Below are 26,411 nucleotides of genomic sequence, written 5' to 3'. Positions count from 1 at the left end.
TCATATTTATATATTAAAAATTGAAAAACTTTTCAATAGCATTTATTTACAGATGCAGAAATGCGATTACAAATGTTGGAGGCTGAAAAGCAAAGTTTAGATGCAGAGCTTCGTGCAGCACAACAAAAGGTAAAACGTGCGGAGGAGGCACAAATTTTATTAGAAGCGCAAATTGTTGTTACTCGTCCGTTAAAGAGCGGAGAAAAAATTAGACGTACACAAAGCTTTATACCGACTACGAAGGAGAGACCGTTATCTGTGGAAAAATTTGATCATAGATCGATGACCTTGCAAAATAATTGTTGATGATGTATGTTATTACATACTGAATAAGCAAGAAAAGGAGCTGTTACTATTTCTATAATCGTCTGTATTAATTGAAATGAAATTCTTTTACTACAAAGGTATAATTATGAAAAAACATATTGATATTATATACAACATTTTGATGTATCTTTTATCAGGGTATTAACACTATAGTTCCTTACTCCAAACTTGCCACGTTATTAAATTTAGCCAAAGTGCATAAGAATTTGTTTTATATACATATATATACATATGATAACGATAATGATTTAATATATATAATGAAACTAATAACGAACAAATAACAAATTAATTTTCTTGTACATAAATATGAATTTTGTATAATGTTTTAGCGCCGTTAGCATAGCTAAGTTACAATAAGTATTAATTATTATGATATGCAGAATATTTAACATAATATTGTTATTTAACTTTACATATAAAAATTGCGATATTTTTTTTAAGATCTATGTCGATATTTTTATAGCTATTTATATATATGGTTAAAATAATTTATATTCTTCCAACTTTATATATATATATATATATAATATATACACACACATACTATATAATATACATGCATGTGTGAATGCATTGGTGATGACAGAATTGATCAAACAAATACAGAACTATTACATTATTGCGGACGATACAGTAGTACAAGTTACGTATTTACGTGTGTTTATCAGTACTGAAACATATCGTGGAAATCAGTTTTTATAAGTTTTTTCAATTTAACTTAGATTTATAAGATACAAATATATTGTAACAAGTATTATTTATACATCCAGACATTGTATTAGGTCGAAAGATATATATATATATATCTCTCCTTCGTATTTGATAAATATATATTAAGTAATAATTTAATATATAAATAAATAAATAAATAAAAAAATATAATGCCGCCAAAAAGAAAAGGTAAAGCTAGTAAATTCGCTCGTATGAGCGAGGAAGAACGTGCTCGTTATATGCAGCATCGTGCAGAATTAGAATTAGAAGCGAAAAGACGCAAACAACAATTGATAGCAATTTTTAGTAAGGTAATATACCTACGACAATAAACTATATATATATATATATATATATATATGATTAAAATATTGGTTATATTTTTACTTTAAAGTAACGATTAAGGAATTTTTTATTTAGAACAAATTGAAACGCGAAGAAGCTTTTTCAAGATTGAATACAGCAAAAATAAACGAACAGTGGCGATTCATTCTTCGTCAGATTAAATGTAAAGAATTTTATGAAGATATTAAGTATCTTTGGAAAAATTTTGATAGAATGATTAATACTAAGGATAAAATAATACAGCTGTTGCATGTAGAAATAGAAATGGCAGATATTGATCATAGAAGATTGCAAGAAGCTCATATTGGAATTATAGACAAAATTATTGGTAATTATTGTATTTGCAATTTTTCAAATATGTAAATATTTGAAAAGAAAAAGAACATTATTTTTAGAACTGTACGCGCAGAAACTTAGAGCTTTATGTGACGATTACATTAATAAAGTGCATAGCATTCAAGGTAAAGATACAGTAGAATTGAATAAATTAAAATCACATATGGAAAAAACTTGTGACGAAATCAAATTGATTATCGTGAATGAGAAAGTAGAATTGGAAAAAATATTAGCAAGGACTAATTCACAAAATGCTGTTAATATTTGTAATTTAATTTCATTGGTAAGCAAAATTTTAATAGTTCTTGCTTTAAAAATTTACACTAACTATATATTTTATGTATATTTTAATTTTTATTTACAGAGAAAAAATATGATGTTAGAACTTAAAAATAAAATTTCTATTAAAGTAGAAAATTTATCGAAACAATTAAATGAAATAATGCTAGAGTATAATACGACTACGGAAATCAAAAGGAAAAAATATGAATTATTGAAAGAACAGGATGATACTAATCTAGCAGAAATGACACAATATCCAAAATTAATTACACAATTGCAAAATAAAATAAATACTTTAAAAAATGACACAGAAAGTTTATTAGAAAAAAGGGAGTCTAGCATTACCGAGTTAAGATGTCAGATGAAATTTACAAGCCATAAATCATTAACAGTAAAAAAAAATTTTAGAACGGATCAAATTTTACAATCTGAACAGTTAAAAAAATTAAGCATTGTTTGTAATACTGTCATTAAGGTGAAAAACAAAGTTAATTACTTAATCTAATTAATCTTATATTATATTTTTTCTATTTTTACAGGATTTGAAAAAAATTAATGAAAAAAGTATTACATTGTTATCATTGATGAAATTGTGCTCAGAACTAGAACCTTTATCAGCATCTATTAAAATGTATATCTGTTCTAACATAGATCCTGTAGAAGAATCAACCATACATTGCGTGAGTGTTCATATAAAATTGTACAAATTTTAGTAAATTTTTAAAAATTTTCTATTAACTATTTATGTAAATATATACATACATAGATATCTAAACCATTTCAAAAATTGGAAAAATTTTGGATGCGTTACAATTATATAAAGGTTGAAAATATTTCAATGAAGAAAGAATGTAACAAGTTATTGGCAGAAAACAAACACCTAAGATATATGCTAAGAAATTATCTCATCAGCGTTTCCAGAATAAAGAGTACATTACCAATCACATCAATTGCTATTTAAATAACAATTGCAAAATAAAAATAACTAAACATTTTTAAATAAAAATTCTTTTTTAATATTTATAGCTCAAAATTAAATGTAAAAATAATTGGTCTATAACTAACGATGAGTGAATATTCCTCCTCCTAATGCCAAATATTTGTAAGGCCTTGCACGTGTACGTCCTCTGACAGGGTGGAAAAAGATTTTTTCTTTAGGTGCCATACTTTCCGTTTCCAAATATATATCGAAGCATGCTCTTAAACGTTGTAATTGTGCTGATATCGTCGGAGGTTTTGTCCACATAACATTAACTTCCCGTTCAATGTCTCTTAAAATATCAACCGATGCAGGAACCATAGGACTTATGCTTATGCTGAACAACGCAGCTACTTTTGGATAATCTGGTTTTATAGCAATCCTAGCTATGAGTTCACCTAGAAAAATATTTTATACTTTAATAACTTATATATAAGTAAATTTATTATAAAAAAAAAATATTACATACTGCTTCCACGACGTAATACAGCTTCATAAAAGATATCAACAGATGATACCAATCCTTCTCGATAAATGGGTGCGCTAGTATAATTAGAATAATTTTTCCATGTCATAGTAGTAAATCTATGCAACGAAGTTGTAATTTTTTGTGGCAGTGGATTAACGGTATTTATAAGAATAGGTAAATTTCCAGATTCCAATCGACGAATTTCTCGACATAATTCTAATCTAGCTTTTACTCGTCTTTTTATTTCTTTCAGAACGCTTACAACACTATCTTGCGTTGATTCTTGAACGGTAGGCTATAAATTAAATATAATGTAAGAAGATTGTTAAATATTAATTTAATATGCAGCATATAAAAGAATTTACCTTTTGATCGTGAGAGTTAGATGAAATAAAATGCAACCCAGCCATCCTTTGAGCCCATCTATAAGGAATACCTAATCCTAGACTTGAAAATGATCCTAAATTGTGACGCGCTAGTTGATAATGATTGGCAGGATTTGGACTTTCTATACCCAAATCATTGGGATATAATTCACGAAGAACTGATTCTGATACGAGCATGTCTCTGTTGGAAAAAATGCATTTGGTTTAATATAAATCCAGGATCATATATAAATAGTATATTCAAATTCAGATTACCCAGCACTAATGCCTCCAGAAACATCAGTTTCGAGTTTAGATTCTACCGTAACCACTTTTAAATGTATCATATAAAAGAATTGTAACGTTAATTTGGTTTCAGCTGAAAAATAATCGCCATAAATTATTCGTAGCAAAAATTTCTCTATAAATTATCTAATATATATTTTTTTTAAATTATAAAATCACTTACTTTTCATTGAAATGACAAGTGTTACGTTTAAAGGGTGCCTCTGCAATAATTTAGATCTTTTTTCTTCTTGTCTAGCTTCTTTAGACAATCTGTGATGTCTTTTTTTGTGTACAGGTGTTTCTTCTACGATATTCTCTAACTGAGTTTCAGGATCTGAATCTGATTCTTGTAATCCATCTTGATTATTTGTACGCTTTGCTTCGTCTTTGTCTCCTTCCACTTTTATGATAATTGTATTATCTACAAAACAATTGATTAATATTAAAAATAATTCATTTTGAATATATAACACTTAACGTACCATATGCATCTCGATATGCAGTTGCTTTTGCATAAAGTACATATAAAGGTGATGCGAGCAAAGCTGCTTTCTGATGTTCTTGTCTAACTTTATCTAAAGGTAATCCGAGACTTTCTTGCAATGGTTTACTTGCCTGCAAAAATATATTCATAAATATATATAGAATAGAATAAAAGTATATTAAAAGATAAAAAGAAATTACTTCTAGTATGGCTAGAAGTTGTGGTGCAAGATTATCCAATCTAGTTTGTTTAGATTCCATATCGGCTGTAACTGCTTTCTTACTTTCAGTTAATTCATCGCATAAAGCAGCTAGCTGTTTCCGTTGAGTCAATTCCCATTCAAGTCGAGCTAATCTTAATTGATGCGGGTTCATTTTTGTTATTTCCTAAAACAAATGTTTACAATAGAAATATTGAGTATTTTTTTTCTTCTTTTTATTTTTTTTAATTTACTGGTCTAGATATGCTTTCAGGTGCTTCTCCATAAAATTCTTCTTCCGGTACAAGTTGTATCAACTCATCTTTTGATCTAAAAATAAAAATACACATATTATTTAACATATTTGTGATTTATCAATCGCTTTGTATAAAAGATACAAAATGAAAACATACTTAAATTGTAGACATTTAATAACTTCTTTTTTTAAATGCATGACCTCGTATAATAAATTCTGTAATTGTAAATGCTTGCTATCGACACTACTCTTAGCCGCAACTAAAGAATCTCGAGCAAACTTAGTACGAAACTTCTCCATCCTATTGAGTTTCTTTAATTCAATAAATGATAACGATGTTTGAACTTGTAACTCATGTACTTCTTCCTCTGCCTGAAATATTATTATTACTTGCACTATAAATTATAACTTAATTGATAATAACAAAAGAAAAATTCTGCAATAAATTGTAATACATACGTTTGAATCATTGCTCATTTTTAATTTAGCAATTTTACTCATGGCTTTCCGGATATTTTCACATGTAGATAAGAAACTTTGCGAATCACTTTCGGGTGATCTTTCCAAAGCCTCTTTTTCTTCATTGGTGATTATAGTCTAAACAATATAATTTTTATGTTAAAAAAAAAAGTTTATTTTTTAAATATTATTATTGATAAATGAAATTGATGAGATTAATGAAATGAAAGTTAACCTTATACATGTCTCCATCTTTTAGCCACGGAATAGTACCAGTGCTGATAGATTTTCTCCTTTTTTTGGAATTATCTGTATCATTTTCTTTACCCATTTTATAAATTATAAAACATTAACTTATTCTTAACACAAATCCTTGTAAAATATCACTACGGTCTAATAGTATATAACTGAAAATAAGTTGCAATGGTAATGCAATGTAAGTTTTGAAAGTTGGTCATTGATGGCGCTGCATGTTAAAGGATCAACTGTAGTCAAAACAAAAATACTATAGTATACAATTTGACAAATTTATATTGAATATAAATAAAATTTTGCATTTCTCTGTATATAAATGAAATATAATTTTTAACAAAATATTAATAAATTTAAATATAAATGATGGATTTCATAAATATATTTTTTTATACATACATGGTTAATGACTACAAAGCATTGTAACATTTCATAATTTATAATTAACTAGTTTTAACCGGCTCAAAAGTATAATGAGTTACACCAGGTTTAGAGTATTGCTTTTCCATCTAAAAGAATAATATATATTTATAAATGAGTGTGTTTAATGGATATGTTTAAATAATATACATAATTTTGATAATATTGCTAACTTACTATAGGTTGGAACCATGGGTAAAATGAAAACAAGTAAAACAATCCGCCAAGGATTGCTACCGTACTAAAGAACATTAATGATGCACCTACAGGTGACATTGGCTGTCGAACTCCAGCTGAATAACGGTCTTCTCCTATTATATTTGCTTCGATGTGTACCTAGGAAACATGAATATTAATATAATATGATATCGATGAAATTAATTTAAATTCTAATACTATTTAAATTATTACCGGTTCATGAAGATTTCTTCTGAATTCAGGAAAATCATAGGGATAATATGGATCTTTTGTTTCGGGACTAACAAATGGTAGTTTTGGATAATCGCCGTATCCAAATCCATCATCTTCGTAGGTTTTGTATTCCCGTGGATGTAAATCATATTTTTTAGCTGCCGCTTTTATTTCTTCTTCCGTTTGTGGTATTTCCTTTTTGGCTCTCCATAAGCTAAAGTCTGTCCTTGCTTAAAAACAAAATAAAATAAATATAAGAATGATTAAAATTAATTTTAATAATTTAATATGCTATAAGTGTACATATGTGTTTATACCATCATAAATAAATATAAAAAGAAAAAAGGAAATAATAGGAATAAGTCATTGGATGAATATAAACTTACATAATAAAATAATAACCTATTAAATAGTTAAGTATTAAAAGGTGACAAAACTTAATAACAACATTAGAATACTTACTTTCCTCGCTATAATTAGCTTTTATAAATAATGTAAATTTGTTTCTTGGTACTAATAAACCTCTTAATGTCATACAATTTTTAAGAAGAGCCATTCTCGTTAAAGCTCTGTAACGTCAACCTAGAATGGTTAAACGCAGTCGACTAATCAAAGCACGCGCATTTGTGTGCAAGTATATATATTCTAAGATCTCATGACAATTATATTGACTAAAAAATTTAATTATTTCCCATTGTGGGTTCTCTAAACTATTAAAAAAAAAGATTCAATTTAAATAAATTTAGTCATAAGATTTAATATAACCAACGCAAACACCATAAAATAAATCTTATTATTTATTATCCATTTTCTTTTGGTTCACCCTGTATACATAATATAGAGTTCTTTCATACCTACAGAGCACGTATATAAACTTCCAATTAAAAAATTTTAATATCGATCGAAAAATTACAATTTTATTTTTTTTACGAATTAGATTGTCTTTCAATCTTTTATTCGTTTAATACGAAAAAAAACATAAAAAATTGTTCTTGTCGATTATATATAATGGAATTTATTCTGTCCAATGACCGTCACTCTACGTTCGTTTACAAAGAAACGATCGTTGTCATTCTGACATTTCTTACTTTCGTAAAAATCAATTTTCTACTGCTTCATCGACATTTGATTTTTTTTAATTACGACCTAGTTTATTTCTAATTATTTGTAGAAATATAGTAGAAAATATTTGTTGAAAAAATAAGTGTATAAAGTTCTAAAAGAAATGGGTGTCTTTGTTATACGATGACTGGCTATATGAAAGCTCAAATTCAAGATGGCCGACTGCGTGGGTTCGTTAATGTTCGTGGATACAGGTAACTGTAGTGGATAATTAACTGTAAGAAAAACGTTAAAATCGTTTAATCCAAGATCGTCGAAATTCGTTAGACAGTTTTGTCTTTTCAAGCTGATTTTACCGACGGTAAGTTGAATATTATGATAAGTTTAGAATTTGAGTAAGGTTCGACCAAGTGTAATGAAAGGGATATTCAAGTTTTTACATTTTTTCAATTCGTTTACTTTCTTACTATAGGATTATGTGTCAATTTTAAGCAACGTTATTGGTCACATTTGTTTTGTTTAGTATTATCAGAGAATAATAATAAATTATTGTATGTAAGTTTTATTGTGTTGGTATTCATGGGCCTTTTTTTTTTACAATAACTGATTGTTGGAGGTGTGTTTCTCTGATAATTAATAACGCGCGTAATGCAAATTAAATTTGAAAATAATTATCATTGAAAATATTCAAGTATTACAATTTAAATAGAATTTTATTTTCTATTAATTATTGTCATATAGAAGCAACAAAATAGGATAATAAAATGAACGTTAATATTTTCTTATTAGTTTGATAAGAGTATGATATATAGTTTGAATTTGTAATCTTTGTGTAGTATAATTATTGAGTAAGCTGGAGTCTGACTGCAGCAGCATGGCGAGCCCATCGCCACAATCTTCTCCTATGCCTCCGCCACAAGCTCCGAGTCCAATGGGTCCTCCACAACAGGCTCCGTCTCCTTCTAATCCTCAAGGTAGTCCAATGGGTCCTCCACAACATCATCCGCACAGTCCAACGCAAGGATATCAAGGTGGTCCACCGATGCCACCAGGTGGTCCTCCGATGTCACAACCTCAGCAACAACCACCTTCACAACAACAAAATTACCCACCTCATCCTCAACAAATGCCACCTAATATGGGTCCTCAGGTATTTAATTCTTATCGCTCTTTATAAAACAGTACAGCTTGTGTAACATGTCTTTTTAACTTATTTTTTTTATTTTATAACTGTTATGATAAAATATAATTGTTTTTACATTGATGGAATAGATGTCGATGATGTTATACCAAGATGAAAAGTATCAAATAATTGCTATTTATTGTCAAAGAAATTTATAAAAATATGGTTTCTAGACTATAATAGATCAGACACTTTCTTATCGATATGTTTAAAATCTGCTTCTTGAAAAAGTTTAACAAGTTGCTCTGCGATGGTTTGATTGCAAACTGTTATAACTTTTATAGCCATTAAATCCAATTCATAGCGTATAAAAAAGTGATTTAATATAATGATTATACTTTCGTGTTCAATTCAAATTTTAAACAATTGAAAGATTTCTGTTTACGGTGGGCCATTTGTACTTATCACAGTTCTTTTCGCATTCTTTCTATATTCCTGCCTGTAGGTACACACATCTCTACTTTTTATTTCTTCAATATAAGTTTCGACAACATCATTGCAATTAAATATAACATAAGTGCAGTGGTTCTTAATAATCATATTTTATGAATAAGAAAATATTAGTAATTATTAATAAGATATAATATCAAATTATTTAATTTTATTATATATTTACCCATAAGTTCTTTGAATTTAAGCATGTTATTCTAGTGGTTACGCTATCTAAATACATTCTGTATTCGGTCAACCATAGTAGTATAGTGACATAACGCTTGAGATAAATCTAAAACATTACATAAATCTTTATATCTTCTATTTAGTTTAATCTTGTTTTTTTTTGTTGAAAATGTTTAGGTACACAAATAACAAGTAATTGCACTTATCTTTTATATTGGATATTTTCATCTGTTTTCTGTTAAAGAATGCTCCATGATTTTGTATGGTAGAAAAGGATTGTTTTTTTGATAGGATTATAAACTATTCCTATCTTTATTTTCTTATTTTCTAAAAGAACCAAGGAAATGCAAACGTGTGGAAATTGATTGGAAAAATTGACAGTACTATTTATAGGATTTATTATCCTATTGAATTGTTAGATAGTTTTGGTAATTTAATCTGTATTGTACTTTCTTTGCTAATAATTCTACAAATGAGAAGTTTGCTATCTATCTTCGTATAGATTTTTATCAGTTATTAATTAAACATACTTGTGTGATGGAAAATTTTGAACTAATTGTTTGATTACTTCATATTCTATCTGATGTTCATACTTCGTTATAAGATCCCAGTTGATACTTTTACATTCTTTAATTTTTGTTTTGTTTATTGACTTCTTAAATATCTACACAATTAGACGAATAATAGTAAGAAGAAATAGGATAAAAATATAATATAAAAATAGGATGAAATAAGTTTTTATATATTTCACGTTTTACATTGGATAAATAAATGGTTCGTTTTAGTGAGAGTTAGTGTGACCATGACCTTTAAAGGAGTGATTTCTATATTTTTTTTTAATTTATATATATACACATACGTACACACACATATCCAATACAAATATTTTCACTCAATCAAGTAAACTGATTTCTTTGCTACATTATAATATTCAAATATTATATCTTGTTCTTCTATCTCACAATATTTAATACTCTCATTAATACTCTCTGATGATACTTTATATGAACGAAGAAGCTTTGTAATGATATTATCTAGCAGGTTTAGTTAATAAAAAAGAAAGAAACAATTTGAGCGTAGGATTAAAATAAAGTATTACTTTCGACGAAAGTATACATTCTTGATTTTCTATATACAAATAATATTTTGTTGGTAACATTAATATAATTTTAATATGTTGTTAAACTTTTCTTTGTCGTTTAAATCAATTGGAAATATTAATATATCATGATTTTTGTTCAAACATATAAGATCATGCCGAGATTCGAATTAAAACTACACTCATTTACATTTTCCAAGTATTTTGTGAGCGTGCGATCTCTTAGACACGTCACTCAAGTATAATTTAAATAGCGTTTCCTAGGAGAACGATTGTTTTATTTCTTCTTGACCTCGGGGAATTTTTATCTTACCTCAATCTACGTATAATAATGCATAAAAGAACTATAATTTAATTATTTACTATAGTATCAATGGTTGTAGTATATAACAAAACATCTCATATTATATCATTAGATTTTTATTTCAAAATTTATTTTTATTTATATTTATTTTCTTAGAAACAAAATTGAACCAATTTTTACACACACAGACACACATAGTTGAAATATAAATGAAATATTATTTAAATTCTATGTTATTATTACATATTTAATAAATCCATAATATATATACGTACATGAACAAATGCATATTCATATAGACAAAAAAACGTGAGATATATTCTAATATTATGATTTATTTCTCAAGGATACTTTTTCGTCAGCTTCACGTATTATTCTAACGAATTCCTTTGCTATTTTCTCGTTACAAGCACCGATAGCTCGCGGCTTCATAATATCGATTTTATCACCTGTGTATTTAATTATTTTTTTTTTAAATTATTATTATTATTATTATTATTATTATTATTATTTTTATTCGCGAATAAAAATAAATTTCGCGGATTCCTCTGAAGGAATAAACGTGTTAATTTCGAAAATTATTTCATTGTTAAATATCAAACGGTCTTAATTAAAATACAAAATTTTAAACAGTCGTTAATTACCTGTTACGCGGTCAACCACGATACCACCTGCTTCTGTGATAATTAAAGATGCAGCCGCGATATCCCACGTGGAAATACCTGGACCTTCGATGTAGTAACCCTCCACTGCACCCAATGCGACGTAACAAAGAGTTAAGGCAGCTACGCCAAGTGTACGGATACTTCCATAAAATAATTCAGATTAACACAAATTGTCGACATTTTGGGACTTCTCAGCTATGAGTAAATTATTATAATTTCCTGATTTTCATTCTAGGTCTTCTTTTTATATTATTATTATTATTTTTCAAAACAATATATCCACAGGATAAGATCGAGCAAAAATGACGATATTTTTCATTTTTAAAATGACAATGAATTTGTTGAAATTTATATACACCATGATAGGGTTATATTATTTAATGATTAAATAATAATTTATTGTTAATATTATTTTTTTATTATATAATTTATCTTACCCCTGTGCTATAGATGCAACAGCTTGTACCCGTTCAACGGTTAATTCCTTTAAATGATCGATTTTTATAAAACCAGATTCTATGCAGAGTAAAGCTTTCGATATATCTGTTAAGAGAGAGATACAAATTATTTCAACGATTAATTATTTCTCTTTTTTTTTTTTTTTCGAGTATTTCTTTTATTTTGATTTTATTTTACTTACCTTGAACTTGTGATACATGAATTCGTTTCCCATTTAAATATGCTCCTTGACCTTTACGAGCAGTAAACAGTTGTTCTTGAATCGGATTGCAAACAATACCCAAAACCATTTCCTTTTGAACAGCTAATCCAACAACAACGCAAGTATGTGGAAATCCGTGAATAAAATTAAGCGTACCGTCGATCGGATCAATGATCCATGTAGGATCATTAGTTAATTCAGGTAATTTCTGTCCCGTTGATTCTTCAGCGATAAATCTAAAGTGTCGGTAAAAATAATACAAGGAAAAAAGAAAAGAAAATAGAAAAAAGGAAACATATTATTTATTTATGCGATTACTCGGTATTCATTGGGTTTAACCATTTACGATAATTATTTAAACCTGACTCATTTACCTATGACTGGGATATATACTCTTTAATTTATTAATTATAATATCCTCTATTTTTTTATCATACTCAGTAACGAGATCCCAATCCCCTTGTTTTTCATGTATATTCTTCGAACCGTTAATGGCATCTTTGAGAATCTTTAAGAACAAAATTCAATATATACAATAGTATATGTTAAAATAAAATAGTACGAACATTTTCTACATTTGTGTAAATTAAATGATTGAAATTAAATTAAAACAAAACAAAAAATTACCTTAGCAGATTCCTTAACAAGATTCAAAGCAATTTCGTAATATTCATCTTCGATTTGTCGTCCTGCCATTTTCTAGTTAAATTTTTTCCCAACGAACGTGACTCGTTTACGATCAGCTTGTGAAAAGGCTCGAAGCTAGACTGTCTCGATTACACCTGTTTGCTATGCTTTTCAATAATGATTTGTTTGGAGAGGGTGTTGGTAAGATTCGAGTGAATGATTATTATGACGACGACGACGATGATTACGACAACGACCAAGGAAATATCTTTTTTTCTTAATTTTATACGAAAATGATTTCATATCCTTTATTTTATTATTATATCTCTTATATATATATCAAAAAAATACCATGTAAAAATAATAGTTTATATTTAAATTTTAGACTTTTTTTTTTTTAGCGATTGTAACAGTAGTAAAAAACCTAAGCGGATTATTATAACAAGATAATGATGTTTACATTTTACGATAATTTTAATTGCATACGTTTCGACTAACCATAAGCAGTATTAAATAATGTCATATTACAATTAGACATTTTAAGGTCATCGCGTATTAAAACTCGCGAGTACGAGTATAAAATTAATTAAGATAAGTTAATTGATAATAAAGTATATCAATTCCATCATGATATACAATAATGCAATTTTAATTTACGTAATCATCTTAGAGAGGAACAAGACTTTAGTGAATGTATTTAATACCTAATCGCACCTCGTGATTACCAACTTACAGTGCAACAGATTTTTCTCGTATTTTTTTTTTTTTTTTTTTATCAATTAACAATTCGGTTTTTTTTAAATTATTTTCTTCTTTTTGTTATACTTTCAATAGATTTAATGAAATTAGTCAAACTTAATATTATCACGTTTAGAAATAAAAGTATTTTATTAACACACAGTTATATTATTTAAAAATGATACAATAGTTATATTTGAAGTAAACTTTAATTAATGCTTCATATGTTGAAGTCTTTTTCTTCGTGTCTTCAAGTCCGTGTCAACTATCAGTTTCGTTACTTCGCAAGCCAATTGGCTTTTACACGCGGCAACGGTGTTTGGTTTCATTAGATTGAAAGGTCCACCTAAGGTGAACGTACGAATCCTCAGTAAAAAAAGATATATATAAATATATATAGCAAAAAAGAAAGAGAGATAAAAAAAAGAAGGGCAATGTTAAATATGAGATAACTAGGTTCGTTTGTTGTACCTTTCGAATCCAATAAAGTACCACCAGCTTCAGTGACTATTAACATTCCTGCTGCTACGTCCCAAGGTTGAAGACCATCCATTTGAAAGCAATCTATTACGCCTTTAGCCACATAAGCTAACGATAAAGCAGCTGAGCCTATATTTCTGATACTAAAAAGTATTCGATAAAGATCTTTCAATGATTTTTATTATATATATTGATTATTATTATTATTATTATTTCATTAACTTACGCTTGGCATGCATCGAATAAAGCCAAGAATCTACCCACAGCTATGTCTTTTTGATCGTACATTCTGATACTTCCAACTTCAAAAGCCAACAATGTTTTTTTCAATTCTAAAATTAAAAAAAAACAACAATATAATTGATAACAATAATAATAATATAATAATATGATTTATTATTTAAAGATAATCATAAAAAATAAGGAAATTGTTAAAAGTGTACAACGCGGTAAAGATTTATTCACCTGTTACATTGGAAACTTGAATAGGTTCCCCATTTAGGAACGCACCTTGACCCTTTTTTGCCGTATACAGTTCACAATTGATTGGATTATAAATGATTCCTAAGACTATTTCCTTACAAATAGATAAACCTACAGAAATGCAGAATTGTGGGAAAGAATGTACGAAATTGACTGTTCCATCGATCGGATCGATTATCCATGTTGGTGCGTCAGTTAATTCTGAAAGCTTCTTCGACTGGCTGGTTTTTTCTTCCCCGATGAATCTGTGTTATCGTTTATATGTCTTTGATAAAACATTCTTTCGCATTAAATTACTCTCTTGATTATATTACTATTATTATCATTAATGTTGTTTTACTCACTTATGATCAGGAAATTCCTCGATAAGTGCTTTAAACAAAAATTCTTCGATTTTATGATCAAAGTTTGTAACTAAATCTGTCTCGATTGTTTTTGATTTTACAATTTTTTCCAATTTGTCGACATTTTTAATAAACTAAGAACACAAACAACGAACGTCAGTGTAATATTTCTATCGAATTTTCTTTGTATTTTTTCTTTTTTTTTTCTTTTTGTATTTTCATTGGCGTACCTTTCCAGCTTCTAAAGTTAAATTTTTCGCAAATTCAAAATATCTCGCGATGTCATCCTGATCATTAGCCATAATCGTTGAGAAAGATACTTTAAATAGAGTGACTGTCCGATTAGACGTAAGAGAAGTCTGCTGACTCTTTCTTATCTTATTGTGTGAAAACAGTGATATTCGATTCTGAAGATGGCGCCGGTTAATGGATTTCCACATTTAAAATGAATTAATTATTTCTAAGTATTTCAATTGAATATTTTACAAACCTATATCAACGTAATTCGTCGACGAATCAACTTCGTGAAGTTTGGAAAATATGATCGACGTTTTAAAAATAATTTCGTCATAAATCGATTTTCGTTTAATCTGTCAAACCTAATAAAACATTGATTATTTACATTTATAAGTATATTAGTCATTATTTTTTTTTTTTTTTTTTTTTTTTTTCTCTCCTTTTTTTTTTTTGATACAATTTTAATCATATTCGCATTAATTTTATCGAAATATTTATAAGTAGGACGTTTTATTTTAATTAGTTAAGTTTCTTGATCGAATTTCGTAATACAATAGAACCCCGAATGATCAGAACATAATCGGAATACTACTAATTAATTAAACGTTCTTTCATTCAAGTAATATCCTTGAGTGTTCGAGTATATGTATTCGATCCCATATTGGATCACGTAACTAAATTTGGAGATCTTAATAATTTGAGCAAATGTAAACAATTTTTGAACGTGTAGAGACCAAAAATTAATTCAAAACCTTTTTAACAACGTATTATATGTCTCTGTGAATTTATGATAGTGAAAGAGAAGATAGTATGAAGTCTGTACTCTGAGTCATGAAAATATTTGCTTGGATAAAGATGTTCACCTAATGGAAAAATTTCAAAAGTTCTATTTCACGCAATATTTACAATTTACAATATGTAGAACGATCAAATCAAAATCTTTTCTATAATCTGAAAATAAACGATGTCTAATATATAAACTAAATATATAAAAAAGGTGTCGTTTAATTATTCAAAATTTTTATTGTTTGAATACTTTTCTTTTTCTATTAGTAGATAATCGAGGTTCTACTGTATACACTGAAACCTATGTTTTATTAAATAAAAATTTGTTTTTAATACTATAACAACACACTTAACAGACGAACAGAACAATCCCGCTGTTCCTTCGAAACTGGTAGGACTTTGGTAAGATAGCAGTCGTTCTTACAATTATCGTTGTTTAAGAAAAGGTGATAATTTTATTATCTTACTCTTTCGAGAAGGTAACTTTGAAAGTATTACGTTGCATTTTTTAACACTGATCTTCTTTGATGAGTCTTGGAATCTGCTTGCTGGATCAGTTTAACTAAATCGTATCCTAATTTTGGATTGCCAACTGCAATTACTTTTGGCGACATTACGTTGAATTCTCCACCTAATTTATTACATTAATAATGATAATGATAATGATAATGATAAGACAATTAACTAGTAATATTTAGTTGGAATTTTAGATAAAATATTATTTGATATTTGATAAATACCATTTGTGTCAATGACTGCACCACCAGCTTCTTGAATTATTATCACACCAGCTGCTACATCCCAAGGCATTAAATTATCCGAATGATAAGCTTCTGCAGCACCCATTGCTATATAGCAAAGTGTCAAAGCTGCTGAACCCATTGTTCTTATTCCATGAGCTACCGAAACAAATGCTTCCAATCTACCCAATATGATATCTCTGATATTCTCTATTGCTGCAAATGAAGCTTCCAAACATAGCAAAGAATGTTCCAAATCTGTAAATTCATTTTTTAATTATATAAGTGTCATAATAATTATGTCCAATAATATTGAAACACAATTAACTTCATATAATTTATTTGATATATTATACAATTATTTATATTATCAAGTAAATTTCTTTGTAATTTTTGTGCTTGGTCTCCACTATCGTAATTATCAGCACAATTTTGTTTAATTGCACAAACAAATAATTTTGTGTTTGAATCATACCTGGAACCTTCGAAGTTTTTATGGGTTTCCCATTCAGAAATGCACCACAACCTTTTCTAGCAGTAAACAATTGTTCCAATATTGGATTATATACAATACCCAGTTGGAGTTCTTTGTTTACTGACAAAGCAATCGATATGCAAGTGAAGGGAAAAGCATGAACGAAGTTGGTAGTTCCATCGATCGGATCTATGATCCATGTTGGTGTATTTGTCAGTTCTGGTAGGCATTTTGTTTTTGAAACTGTTTCCTCACCGATAAATCTACAAAGATGATAGTAAACATTAACTCGTCAAAATTATATAAGAATTTGATACGCGACAAAAGTAATTTTGTAAAACTCTTTCAAAATTTTTATCGAGTCATGCTTATCTGATTTTTTTGTTTCTCAAGTAAAAATTAAATAAAAATATTCTATTACTATGGGGAAATTGTAATAGAAGACACACACACACACATAAAATTATAAATAAAATATTTTTCAACGACAAATATCTCGCATAGAAAATTTCTATATACTAAAAATCGCGTCAATTATGAACAATAATAATTTTGTATGTTAAATTATACTAACTTGTGATTAGGAAATTCCTTCATAAGATTATTGATTAAAATTTCTTCGACCTTCTTATCATACTGTGTCACTAGATCCCAATCGGCAACTTTAGTTTCGATTTTTTTATTGGAAATATCAATGGCCTCTCGTATTACCTAATACAAAATAAAAAAGTTATCGGATAATGCAGGATCGTTATTATATTACAACATAATAAAACGATACGAGTAATAGTATCTTTTGAACGTATTATTAATTGTTGTATAAAATCATTTTACGAAGAACGTCTGATAGGCCATAAACACGATGATAATTTTGTTGAATAAAAGCGACAGTGATAAGCATATTGTAATCTACATATATATTCCAGTTAAAATAAGAACATATATATCATTCCGAAGATATTGTTATTTCAACAAAAAAGTTTTATCAAAAAGTAAATCATTATTTTTATTAGGTCAGAAAACATAACTGATTTTAAACGAATATGTATTATTTACAATTGATATCATAATTTCTTTAATTTTAAATAATAATAAATAATTCGTGATTATATATATATATATAGAAAAATCTCGTATATGTCTATTTAACAAATTAAATTTTAATTAAGTAAGATTAACAAAAATATGTGCCTAATGGTAATGCAATAATAATTTCTAAAATTTATTTTTGTGTTATTTCATTTGTGAAGGAAAACACTTGTTGTGAATAATGTTTGAATGAAAATGATTATAAATACCTTTCCTGATTCGATCGTAAGCTTCAAAACATAATCGTAACAACGATCGAGTTCCTCTTGATCGACCATGATTATCACACTGATCAAAACTGATAAAACTAGAAGTTGTTATTTCCTTTAGATTTCTTTTACCGCGAATAAGTTTGGAACGGTTAACTGTTGCGATCCGTTTCGATCACAATACCGAATCGTTGATGGGAAGCTCCGTTTTATGGCACAGCAGTAACCCCCCACCATGTGCTTTCATTTTACTCGACTTAATTAGGAATAATCAATATCATTACTTTCAATTCTTTTCTACTTGCCGGTTTATGTATTGATATGATTTAAGCCTATCAAGATTATAAACTATTTTATTTTTATTAATAATTAAAAATAAACTGTTGTAAAGTTACGATTTTTATTATTAACTTTTATGGACGTTGTAAAACATTGAACAAAAATTTAGATTAATAAATTATTAATGATGTTAAATTAATTTATAGGTAATTAATAAATTATTTATAACATACAATTAGTCAATTTTTGTTAGTAAAATTAGAGTATTATTTTGTTAATTTCTAAATCATTTCAATCTTAGCTAAGTTGAAAAGTTAAATGAACATTAGAAACATACAAACTATTGTATAAAATATTATCAAAATTAATATTAATTATGAATAAAATTTAATATAAATATGAATTTATAAAAATATCTTAGTTGACAAATAATCAATTTATATTCAGTAAATAATTATAGGAAAATTACTGAGCTGCTGTCGAGTTTTAAAAATGAAAAGGAAAAAACAACCCTGCTTTATTGAACGTAATTGTGTTTTTGTTATTGGACAAATAAGAATCACGTGAAATCCCGAGTCTATCATTGAGCCCCACAAGTGGAGATGCACACCGGATGCCTAACATGACCAAGGAACGTGATCTCGTTCGGTTTAGGGCGTGAACAGTTCATGCTCTATCGTTCTTCTATACGTTTAAAACGTTTAATATATAGAAAAGTAATGCTTGTGTTAGTAAAAGAAAGTAATGTGTGTGTTAGTTAGTCACTGACCAAGCACGTGTAATAACGCGTTTATTATTATTTCTATTATGTTTACTACCAGGAGGACCCACGTGGACAATTTGTCATCCTGGTCCTTTTATATTACTCTCTTTTGATTTAATCTTGTTAGGTACACGTTATATCATGAATAACTAGTTTAAAGTACGCTCTCCAGTTTTGTCCATTTCAATTATGTCTTTGATAAATTCAAATTCTGAAGAATTATTGTTCATGCAGGGAAAAAATTTGCTTGATGGTTTAACGTTTTCTTTGGGTTTTTCTTGATAAATTATTTTGAGGAAAATATAAAGAATATGACTGATCGATGATAGGTAAAAAAAATAAAAATTAAATGTTAAAGAAACTAATTCATGACGAATAATAATACCTGCAATAACATAAATCTAACAATAAAGATATAGATAGTAGATACCACGAATCTAACTGTATATTTATTGCGTGTAGTAATACTTCAGTTGAGAATATACATTTTTAAGTCAATTTTTCTTTTTCCTCTTTATCTCTAAAATATCATATATGACATAATAAAAATTTGATAAGTAATTTTATAAGTATTTGTTTATAAATTAATATTACATACACTAATTTTTTCGTTACGATCTATGTGATTTGCAGAATCAAGGTGGATCTGGTCCAATAGGTCAGGGACCGAATCCTCAACAAGGGCCGGTCGGCTCAATGGTACCTGGTCAAATAGGTCCAAATGGGCCTCAAAGTGGCAGACCTGTTGGGAACAATCCAAGTAATCAAATAGGACCAGGAGGACAAATGGGACCCGGTAATCAAATGAGTCAAAATGGACCTGCAAATCAAATGGGTCAATTAGGGCCAGGAAGTGGTCCGGGTACACAAATGGGACCAGGAGGTAGCCCTGGGGGACAAATAGTAGGTCCAGGAAATGGACCTACTGGTCCCGGAGGTCCAATGGGACCTGGGAATGGACCTAATGGACCTGGTCCAATGGGACCCGGTGGCGGTCCGGGTGGACCACAATTGGGACCAGGGGGACAGATGGTACCTAATAGTCAGATGTCTCAGAGTGGACCAGCTAATCAATTAGGACCGAATGGGCCAAGTAATCCAATGGGTCCAGGAGGACCTACTAATCAAATGAGTCACGCAGTTGCTAGCGGTCAAATGGGACCAAATGGACTCGGTGGACAACCATCGTCTAATCAGATTGGTCCCAATACTCCTAATCCAGGACAAATTGTTCCTGGAAATACCGGACCAATGGGACCAGGCACACCAGTCAATCAGATGAGTCAAACTGGACCTGGTCATATTGGACCTAGTGGTCCACCAGGTCCTGGTCAAGAAAATTTAAATGCTTTACAAAAAGCTATTGATTCTATGGAAGAAAAAGGTCTTCAAGAAGATCCACGATATTCGCAGTTGATAGCGCTAAGAGCACGTCAAGGAAATAACATGGGAGAGAAACAAACGTTCAGTGCTCAGCAGTTACAACAATTACGGTGAGTTTAACGACGTATTTTTTATTTCATTCTTTCATTAAAATTTATAATTCATACTATTATTATTTGCAGAGTACAAATAATGGCTTATCGTCTATTATCGAGGAATCAACCTTTGTCTCAACAGTTGGCACTTGCTATTCAAGGTAATTATATATGTAAAGTATAGTTCCGCTATATGCCGCCATATACACGGAATGGTACTCTTACTTATTAGGTCCAATGCCGCGTATATAGCGGCAAAACTCATTTTATTATTTGTAAGAATAAAGATTTTCTTTTTTATACTTTATATGAAAATATTTAGTACACAATTTCTCCTTGTATGACAAATAGCTTAGACCTCGTGACGAATAGATTTGAAATACTTCTGAGCCGTTAAGAATTAATCCTTTATTCTTCTGCAACAAAAATAGGTGGAGCACCACCCCCAGGTATGACTCCACGACCTATGGATCCATCTCAAGGACCAGCTACTACTCCAGGACCACAAATTCCTGGTCCTAATGTAATAGGACCTACAGGTGCTCCGAGGCCAGGTTGTCAAACACCTCAACAACAACAGCCACCTCCGCAAGGTGCTAAAACTAATAGAGTAACGAGTGTTCCTAAGCCAGTAGGATTGGATCCATTGTTAATTTTACAAGAACGAGAGAATAGGTAAATACTAAGAATTATTTATAACAAATGACATATTTACTATTACGAACGACTATTAAACATGTTTTTTTGTGGCCTTGCATAATAGAGTGGCTGCTCGTATTACGTTAAGAATGGAACAACTTAGTAATTTGCCAACAAATATGCCTGAAGATTTACGTATTCAAGTGCAGATTGAATTACGTATGTTAAGGGTACTTAATTTCCAACGACAACTTAGATCTGAGGTAACAGACAGTAATCATTGTTATATAATAATATAAAATATATATTTTTGTAATGTTAAGTAAACTAATTTTATTATTACAGATAATAGCATGTACTCGAAAAGATACAACCTTAGAAACAGCGGTTAATGTAAAAGCTTACAAACGTACGAAAAAGCAAGGTTTGCGAGAAGCAAGAGCCACTGAAAAATTAGAAAAGCAACAGAAGTTGGAAGCTGAACGTAAACGTAGGCAAAAACATCAAGTAGGTTTTTTTTTTTTTAATATTAACATGGAAAAAGGAATGATATTATTAGGAAAGTAATAAGATAATAATCCTCGCGTTGCTGTGTTTGATTCTTTTTCAGGAATTTCTTAGCTCGGTACTTCAACATGGTAAAGATTTTAAAGAATTTCATAGAAACAATGTGGCTAAATTGGCTAGACTCAATAAAGCTGTGCTCAATTATCATGCGAATGCTGAACGCGAACAAAAGAAAGAACAAGAACGTATTGAAAAGGAACGTATGCGTCGTCTTATGGCTGAGGATGAAGAAGGATATAGGAAATTGATTGATCAAAAGAAAGACAAACGTTTAGCATTCCTTTTATCGCAAACTGATGAATACATTAGTAATCTTACTGAAATGGTTAAACAACATAAGATTGAACAGAAGAGAAAACAAGTTGAAGAACAGAAACGTAAAAAAGTAAATTATTTGATTTGTTTATTATTACAAATATTTATAATTAAAATAAATTTATTTTCTAATCTTTATATTATTTAAATAAAATTCTAGAAAAAGAAGAAACTTCAAGATGGAGAAATTAATGAAGATGGTACTCCAAATGATGACACTCGTGTCGGTGTTATCGAAATAGCAACGGGTCGTACTTTAACTGGTGATGAAGCACCACTGATGAGCCAACTTTCAGCATTCTTAGAAGCTCATCCTGGATGGGAACCAATCGATTCCGAAAGTGAAGATGACGAAGAAGACGAAGAAGATGAAAGTAAGAATAAATTTAATAGCATTTTATTTACAATGTTTATTTTATAAATGAATAATTTAATAATACTAAACTTTTTATTGATATCATTAGACAAAGAAAAACCAATGGGTGATTCCGAAGAAGAGAAAGTGAAAAAAACGATACATAAAGCCAAGGTCGAAGATGACGAGTACAAAACAGAAGAACAGACATATTATAGTATAGCGCATACTGTTCACGAATCTGTTACAGAACAAGCTTCAATTATGGTTAACGGCAAATTAAAAGAATATCAGATTAAGGTAGAAAATAAAGAATGTTGGATATTTTATATTGTATTATAAATATTCAATAAATAATTAACAATGAATTACATATTTTAGGGATTGGAGTGGCTAGTATCATTGTTTAATAATAATCTTAATGGTATTTTGGCGGATGAAATGGGTCTCGGTAAAACTATTCAAACTATAGCATTAGTCACATATCTAATGGAGAAGAAGAAAGTAAATGGCCCATTTTTGATCATCGTTCCATTATCGTACGTAAGATAATTTATTTTTTATTCTCATACAATTAAAATTATCCAATATTTTTTCTTATTAAATTTCTCATCGCAGGACACTTTCTAATTGGGTTCTCGAGTTTGAAAAATGGGCACCTAGCGTTGTGGTTGTATCTTACAAGGGGTCACCAGCTGGTAGACGTGCCATTCAATCTCAAATGCGAGCAACTAAGTTTAATGTTTTGTTAACAACATATGAATACGTTATTAAGGATAAGGGTGTCCTGGCAAAATTGCAATGGAAATATATGATCATTGACGAAGGTCACAGAATGAAAAATCATCACTGCAAATTAACACAAGTGTTGAATACGCATTACTTAGCACCCCATAGACTTCTGTTAACTGGTACACCACTTCAGAACAAGCTACCTGAGTTATGGGCTTTGTTGAATTTCTTATTGCCTTCCATATTTAAATCTTGTAGTACTTTTGAACAATGGTTCAATGCACCTTTTGCAACAACCGGTGAAAAGGTAAATAAATTATTATTAATTATTCTTAATAATCATTTACTTTCTAAGTACAACTTTTGAATTTTAAATTTTGCGTTTAAGGTCGAGTTAAACGAGGAAGAAACTATCTTGATTATTCGTCGTTTGCACAAAGTTTTGCGACCATTTTTACTGAGACGTTTGAAGAAAGAAGTCGAATCTCAGTTACCTGACAAAGTGGAATATATTATTAAATGTGACATGTCTGGACTCCAGAAAGTATTATACAAGTAAATATTAACTTCAATATTTTATTTCAATGATATCAAAATTTTTTTCCACTTTTTTTTAACATAAAAATCTATTTATTTTTTAGGCATATGCAGAGTAAAGGTGTTTTACTGACAGATGGTTCTGAGAAAGGCAAACAAGGCAAGGGTGGTGCCAAAGCTTTGATGAACACTATTGTACAATTAAGAAAATTATGTAATCATCCTTTCATGTTCCAAGCTATCGAAGAAAAATATTGTGAACACGTTGGTACTCAAGGATCTGGTGTTATCACTGGGTATGCACATAACAATTACATAAAAATTAAATATTTATATATATGTTCTGTATACAATATTAATTAATTTTAAATCAACAGACCAGATTTATATCGCGCATCTGGAAAATTCGAACTTTTGGATCGGATCCTTCCAAAATTGAAAGCAACCAATCACAGAGTATTGCTTTTCTGTCAAATGACACAGTTGATGACGATTATGGAGGATTATTTAAGTTGGAGAGGATTTATGTATTTAAGATTAGATGGTACAACCAAGGCTGAAGACAGAGGGGATTTATTAAAAAAATTTAACGATCCTGGCTCAGAATATTTCCTATTTTTATTGTCCACGCGTGCTGGTGGTCTCGGTTTGAATTTACAAGCTGCTGATACTGTAATTATCTTCGATTCTGATTGGAATCCGCATCAGGTACGAATTATTATTTTTTTTTATATTGTTTTACAGTGAACAAACAAAATTTATTTGTATATAGAAAGCTTAATTATTTCATCCATTATTATTTTAGGATTTACAAGCTCAAGATCGAGCACACAGAATCGGTCAGAAAAACGAAGTACGCGTACTCAGATTGATGACCGTAAATTCCGTCGAAGAAAGAATCTTAGCTGCAGCTCGTTACAAATTAAACATGGACGAGAAAGTTATACAAGCTGGAATGTTCGATCAGAAATCAACAGGTTCGGAGCGTCAACAATTTTTGCAAAGTATTTTGCATCAGGACGATGCAGAGGATGAGGAAGAAAATGAAGTACCGGATGACGAGACGGTTAATCAAATGATTGCGAGAACGGAAGGTGAATTTGAGATATTCCAAAAATTAGATTTAGAAAGAAGAAGAGAGGAAGCGAAATTAGGACCAAATAGAAAGTCAAGATTATTAGAGGAAGCTGAATTACCTGATTGGCTTGTCAAAGACGACGATGAAGTTGAAAGATGGACTTACGAAGAAGATGAAGAAAGATACCTTGGAAGAGGTTCAAGGCAACGTAAAGAAGTTGATTATACAGATAGTATCACCGAGAAAGAATGGTTAAAAGCCATTGATGATGATGGTGCGGAATATGACGAGGAAGAAGAGGATGATAAGAAAAAGAAAAAGACGAGAAAACGAAAGAAAAAGGGAGAGGAGGATGACGAACCTATGCCAAAGAAAAGAAGAGGGGCTGGATCATCGATTGATCCTAAGATGAAACGTGCTATGAAGAAATTAATTATGGTTGTTGTTCATTATACCGATAGTACCGATGGTAGATTACTAAGTGAACCGTTTATGAAACTACCATCTAGGAGGGAGTTACCTGATTATTATGAAATTATAAAGAAACCTTTAACTATTAATAAATTGTTACAAAAAATTGAGGAAGGCAAAGTAAGTATTTTGATAATTTTATTATTATATTTCTCTGCGACACATGAAAAGATATTTTTTATTAACGTTAACAATTTTCAGTATGCCGATTTTGACGAATTGGAGAAAGATTTTATGCAATTATGCAAAAACGCACAGATTTATAACGAAGAAGCTTCCCTTATTCACGAAGATTCAATAGTTTTGCAATCTGTATTTACAAATGCGCGACAACGTTTGGAGGAAGAAGGAAATATTTCCGATTTGGATGACAAAGGTATTTTATTATTTGTCGTTTTAATATTATCGTTATTATTATTATTATAATCATTATAGTAATGTATATTTTATAATGATGAATACAGACGGCGAAGAAGGATCTGACGCTGATTCCAGTGTAAGAATGAAGATTAAACTTAAAGGTAGAAAAAGTGAGGGTAGAGGTGGTCGTAGAAAAAGGGTTACAAAGAAATATATATCCGATGATGATGACGACGCAGATGATAATTAAATAACATGAATGTAATTATATTTAATTATAGGCAAGCTTTAACCTTTACGGTAATATTCAAAACTATTTATCTTATATTTTCTTTTTCTTTTTTGTTTATACTCTTTCATCTTTATTATGTGAAACAGTATACTTCGTCTCTAAGGTCGATTGTTGTATGTAGGATAATTATATAAACTTTATAAAATTACTCTACATAAA

At 29.3% G+C, this 26,411-nt stretch overlaps 8 protein-coding genes across 11 annotated transcripts in view; 3 read left to right on the top strand and 5 right to left on the bottom strand.

Annotated features, from left to right (window-relative positions):
- LOC106793004 (differentially expressed in FDCP 6 homolog) overlaps positions 1-747 on the top strand; it is a 34,971-nt gene extending 34,224 nt beyond the window's left edge. The window contains exon 10 of the mRNA XM_014759559.1: positions 53-747. Within this exon, the coding sequence (XP_014615045.1) occupies positions 53-306 (254 nt within the window). The 3' untranslated portion in view covers positions 307-747. The remainder of the gene's footprint in view (positions 1-52) is intronic.
- Positions 748-830: 83 nt separating this feature from the next.
- LOC106793050 (coiled-coil domain-containing protein 65) lies at positions 831-2,740 on the top strand. Its single transcript, XM_014759647.1, has 5 exons — positions 831-1,352; positions 1,462-1,714; positions 1,782-2,005; positions 2,087-2,479; positions 2,544-2,740. The coding sequence occupies exons 1-5, from the start codon at positions 1,212-1,214 to the stop codon at positions 2,715-2,717; spliced, it is 1,185 nt and encodes a 394-aa protein (XP_014615133.1). The 5' UTR covers positions 831-1,211; the 3' UTR covers positions 2,718-2,740.
- Positions 2,741-2,742: 2 nt separating this feature from the next.
- Positions 2,743-5,962, bottom strand: LOC106793049 (THO complex subunit 5 homolog). The gene is made up of 11 exons (XM_014759646.1): positions 5,739-5,962; positions 5,504-5,641; positions 5,202-5,416; positions 5,043-5,118; positions 4,790-4,975; positions 4,588-4,720; positions 4,287-4,526; positions 4,094-4,196; positions 3,818-4,019; positions 3,453-3,747; positions 2,743-3,381 (listed from the first exon to the last, which is right to left on the bottom strand). Exons 1-11 carry the CDS (start codon positions 5,832-5,834, stop codon positions 3,065-3,067), a joined length of 2,001 nt encoding a protein of 666 aa, XP_014615132.1. The 5' UTR covers positions 5,835-5,962; the 3' UTR covers positions 2,743-3,064.
- A 59-nt stretch (positions 5,963-6,021) lies between these two features.
- On the bottom strand, positions 6,022-7,385 carry LOC106793051 (NADH dehydrogenase [ubiquinone] 1 beta subcomplex subunit 8, mitochondrial). Its single transcript, XM_014759649.1, has 4 exons — positions 7,049-7,385; positions 6,587-6,816; positions 6,353-6,511; positions 6,022-6,264 (listed from the first exon to the last, which is right to left on the bottom strand). The coding sequence occupies exons 1-4, from the start codon at positions 7,140-7,142 to the stop codon at positions 6,199-6,201; spliced, it is 549 nt and encodes a 182-aa protein (XP_014615135.1). The 5' UTR covers positions 7,143-7,385; the 3' UTR covers positions 6,022-6,198.
- Positions 7,386-7,606: 221 nt separating this feature from the next.
- LOC106792993 (ATP-dependent helicase brm) lies at positions 7,607-26,405 on the top strand. Of its 4 annotated transcripts, XM_014759539.1 has the most exons (19): positions 7,617-7,902; positions 7,976-8,009; positions 8,485-8,798; positions 20,062-20,921; positions 20,994-21,067; positions 21,338-21,581; positions 21,670-21,808; positions 21,891-22,052; positions 22,156-22,497; positions 22,588-22,801; positions 22,892-23,082; positions 23,164-23,321; positions 23,401-23,821; positions 23,903-24,069; positions 24,156-24,347; positions 24,429-24,759; positions 24,857-25,720; positions 25,802-25,976; positions 26,065-26,210. In XM_014759539.1, exons 3-19 carry the CDS (start codon positions 8,523-8,525, stop codon positions 26,208-26,210), a joined length of 4,956 nt encoding a protein of 1,651 aa, XP_014615025.1. In that variant the 5' UTR covers positions 7,617-7,902; positions 7,976-8,009; positions 8,485-8,522. The 4 variants fall into 4 exon arrangements, with proteins under 4 accessions (XP_014615024.1, XP_014615025.1, XP_014615026.1 ...); XM_014759538.1 differs by lacking the exon at positions 7,976-8,009 and having other exon boundaries at positions 7,607-7,902; XM_014759540.1 differs by having other exon boundaries at positions 7,628-8,009; positions 26,065-26,405.
- On the bottom strand, positions 11,082-13,092 carry LOC106792995 (inositol monophosphatase 2-like). The gene is made up of 6 exons (XM_014759543.1): positions 12,806-13,092; positions 12,553-12,686; positions 12,158-12,414; positions 11,955-12,060; positions 11,497-11,657; positions 11,082-11,301 (listed from the first exon to the last, which is right to left on the bottom strand). The coding sequence occupies exons 1-6, from the start codon at positions 12,872-12,874 to the stop codon at positions 11,180-11,182; spliced, it is 849 nt and encodes a 282-aa protein (XP_014615029.1). The 5' UTR covers positions 12,875-13,092; the 3' UTR covers positions 11,082-11,179.
- LOC106792996 (inositol monophosphatase 1-like) lies at positions 13,623-15,499 on the bottom strand. The gene is made up of 4 exons (XM_014759544.1): positions 14,489-15,499; positions 14,250-14,355; positions 14,015-14,166; positions 13,623-13,889 (listed from the first exon to the last, which is right to left on the bottom strand). The coding sequence occupies exons 2-4, from the start codon at positions 14,309-14,311 to the stop codon at positions 13,756-13,758; spliced, it is 348 nt and encodes a 115-aa protein (XP_014615030.1). The 5' UTR covers positions 14,312-14,355; positions 14,489-15,499; the 3' UTR covers positions 13,623-13,755.
- On the bottom strand, positions 16,091-18,578 carry LOC106792994 (inositol monophosphatase 1-like). Its single transcript, XM_014759542.1, has 5 exons — positions 18,387-18,578; positions 17,663-17,799; positions 17,089-17,351; positions 16,614-16,871; positions 16,091-16,504 (listed from the first exon to the last, which is right to left on the bottom strand). The coding sequence occupies exons 1-5, from the start codon at positions 18,453-18,455 to the stop codon at positions 16,368-16,370; spliced, it is 864 nt and encodes a 287-aa protein (XP_014615028.1). The 5' UTR covers positions 18,456-18,578; the 3' UTR covers positions 16,091-16,367.
- Positions 26,406-26,411: the final 6 nt, after the last annotated feature.

This window comes from Polistes canadensis, unplaced genomic scaffold (genome assembly GCF_001313835.1).
Source record: "Polistes canadensis isolate GaletaPanama2010 unplaced genomic scaffold, ASM131383v1 scaffold_10, whole genome shotgun sequence".
In the NCBI taxonomy this organism is placed as follows: Eukaryota; Metazoa; Arthropoda; class Insecta; order Hymenoptera; family Vespidae; genus Polistes; species Polistes canadensis.
Note: the sequence above shows the minus strand (reverse complement) of the source record. Positions and strands in the feature narration are given on the sequence as shown.

What these genes read in the sequence shown, in the direction of transcription:
- LOC106793050 (XM_014759647.1), top strand. Translation starts at nt 1,212, where the DNA reads ATGCCGCCAAAAAGAAAAGGTAAAGCTAGTAAATTCGCTCGTATGAGC. An exon ending in AATTATAGACAAAATTATTG is followed by an intron (nt 1,715 to 1,781) that starts GTAATTATTGTA and finishes CATTATTTTTAG; the next exon opens with AACTGTACGCGCAGAAACTT. An exon ending in TTTGTAATTTAATTTCATTG is followed by an intron (nt 2,006 to 2,086) that starts GTAAGCAAAATT and finishes TTTTATTTACAG; the next exon opens with AGAAAAAATATGATGTTAGA.
- LOC106793049 (XM_014759646.1), bottom strand. Translation starts at nt 5,834, where the DNA reads ATGGGTAAAGAAAATGATACAGATAATTCCAAAAAAAGGAGAAAATCT. An exon ending in TGCATATCGAGATGCATATG is followed by an intron (nt 4,527 to 4,587) that starts GTACGTTAAGTG and finishes ATTGTTTTGTAG; the next exon opens with ATAATACAATTATCATAAAA. An exon ending in ACTTGTCATTTCAATGAAAA is followed by an intron (nt 4,197 to 4,286) that starts GTAAGTGATTTT and finishes ATTATTTTTCAG; the next exon opens with CTGAAACCAAATTAACGTTA.
- LOC106793051 (XM_014759649.1), bottom strand. Translation starts at nt 7,142, where the DNA reads ATGGCTCTTCTTAAAAATTGTATGACATTAAGAGGTTTATTAGTACCA. An exon ending in AGCTAATTATAGCGAGGAAA is followed by an intron (nt 6,817 to 7,048) that starts GTAAGTATTCTA and finishes TTTGTTTTTAAG; the next exon opens with CAAGGACAGACTTTAGCTTA. An exon ending in GAAGAAATCTTCATGAACCG is followed by an intron (nt 6,512 to 6,586) that starts GTAATAATTTAA and finishes CATGTTTCCTAG; the next exon opens with GTACACATCGAAGCAAATAT.
- LOC106792993 (XM_014759540.1), top strand. Translation starts at nt 8,523, where the DNA reads ATGGCGAGCCCATCGCCACAATCTTCTCCTATGCCTCCGCCACAAGCT. An exon ending in TAAAAGAATATCAGATTAAG is followed by an intron (nt 23,083 to 23,163) that starts GTAGAAAATAAA and finishes TACATATTTTAG; the next exon opens with GGATTGGAGTGGCTAGTATC. An exon ending in TTGCAACAACCGGTGAAAAG is followed by an intron (nt 23,822 to 23,902) that starts GTAAATAAATTA and finishes TTTGCGTTTAAG; the next exon opens with GTCGAGTTAAACGAGGAAGA.
- LOC106792995 (XM_014759543.1), bottom strand. Translation starts at nt 12,874, where the DNA reads ATGGCAGGACGACAAATCGAAGATGAATATTACGAAATTGCTTTGAAT. An exon ending in TCATGTATCACAAGTTCAAG is followed by an intron (nt 12,061 to 12,157) that starts GTAAGTAAAATA and finishes CTCTCTTAACAG; the next exon opens with ATATATCGAAAGCTTTACTC. An exon ending in GTTGCATCTATAGCACAGGG is followed by an intron (nt 11,658 to 11,954) that starts GTAAGATAAATT and finishes ATTTTATGGAAG; the next exon opens with TATCCGTACACTTGGCGTAG.
- LOC106792996 (XM_014759544.1), bottom strand. Translation starts at nt 14,311, where the DNA reads ATGTACGATCAAAAAGACATAGCTGTGGGTAGATTCTTGGCTTTATTC. An exon ending in TTATTCGATGCATGCCAAGC is followed by an intron (nt 14,167 to 14,249) that starts GTAAGTTAATGA and finishes AATACTTTTTAG; the next exon opens with TATCAGAAATATAGGCTCAG. An exon ending in TACTTTATTGGATTCGAAAG is followed by an intron (nt 13,890 to 14,014) that starts GTACAACAAACG and finishes CGTTCACCTTAG; the next exon opens with GTGGACCTTTCAATCTAATG.
- LOC106792994 (XM_014759542.1), bottom strand. Translation starts at nt 18,455, where the DNA reads ATGGTCGATCAAGAGGAACTCGATCGTTGTTACGATTATGTTTTGAAG. An exon ending in TTACGATCGAATCAGGAAAG is followed by an intron (nt 17,800 to 18,386) that starts GTATTTATAATC and finishes ATTTTGTATTAG; the next exon opens with GTAATACGAGAGGCCATTGA. An exon ending in TGCAGTCATTGACACAAATG is followed by an intron (nt 16,505 to 16,613) that starts GTATTTATCAAA and finishes GTAATAAATTAG; the next exon opens with GTGGAGAATTCAACGTAATG.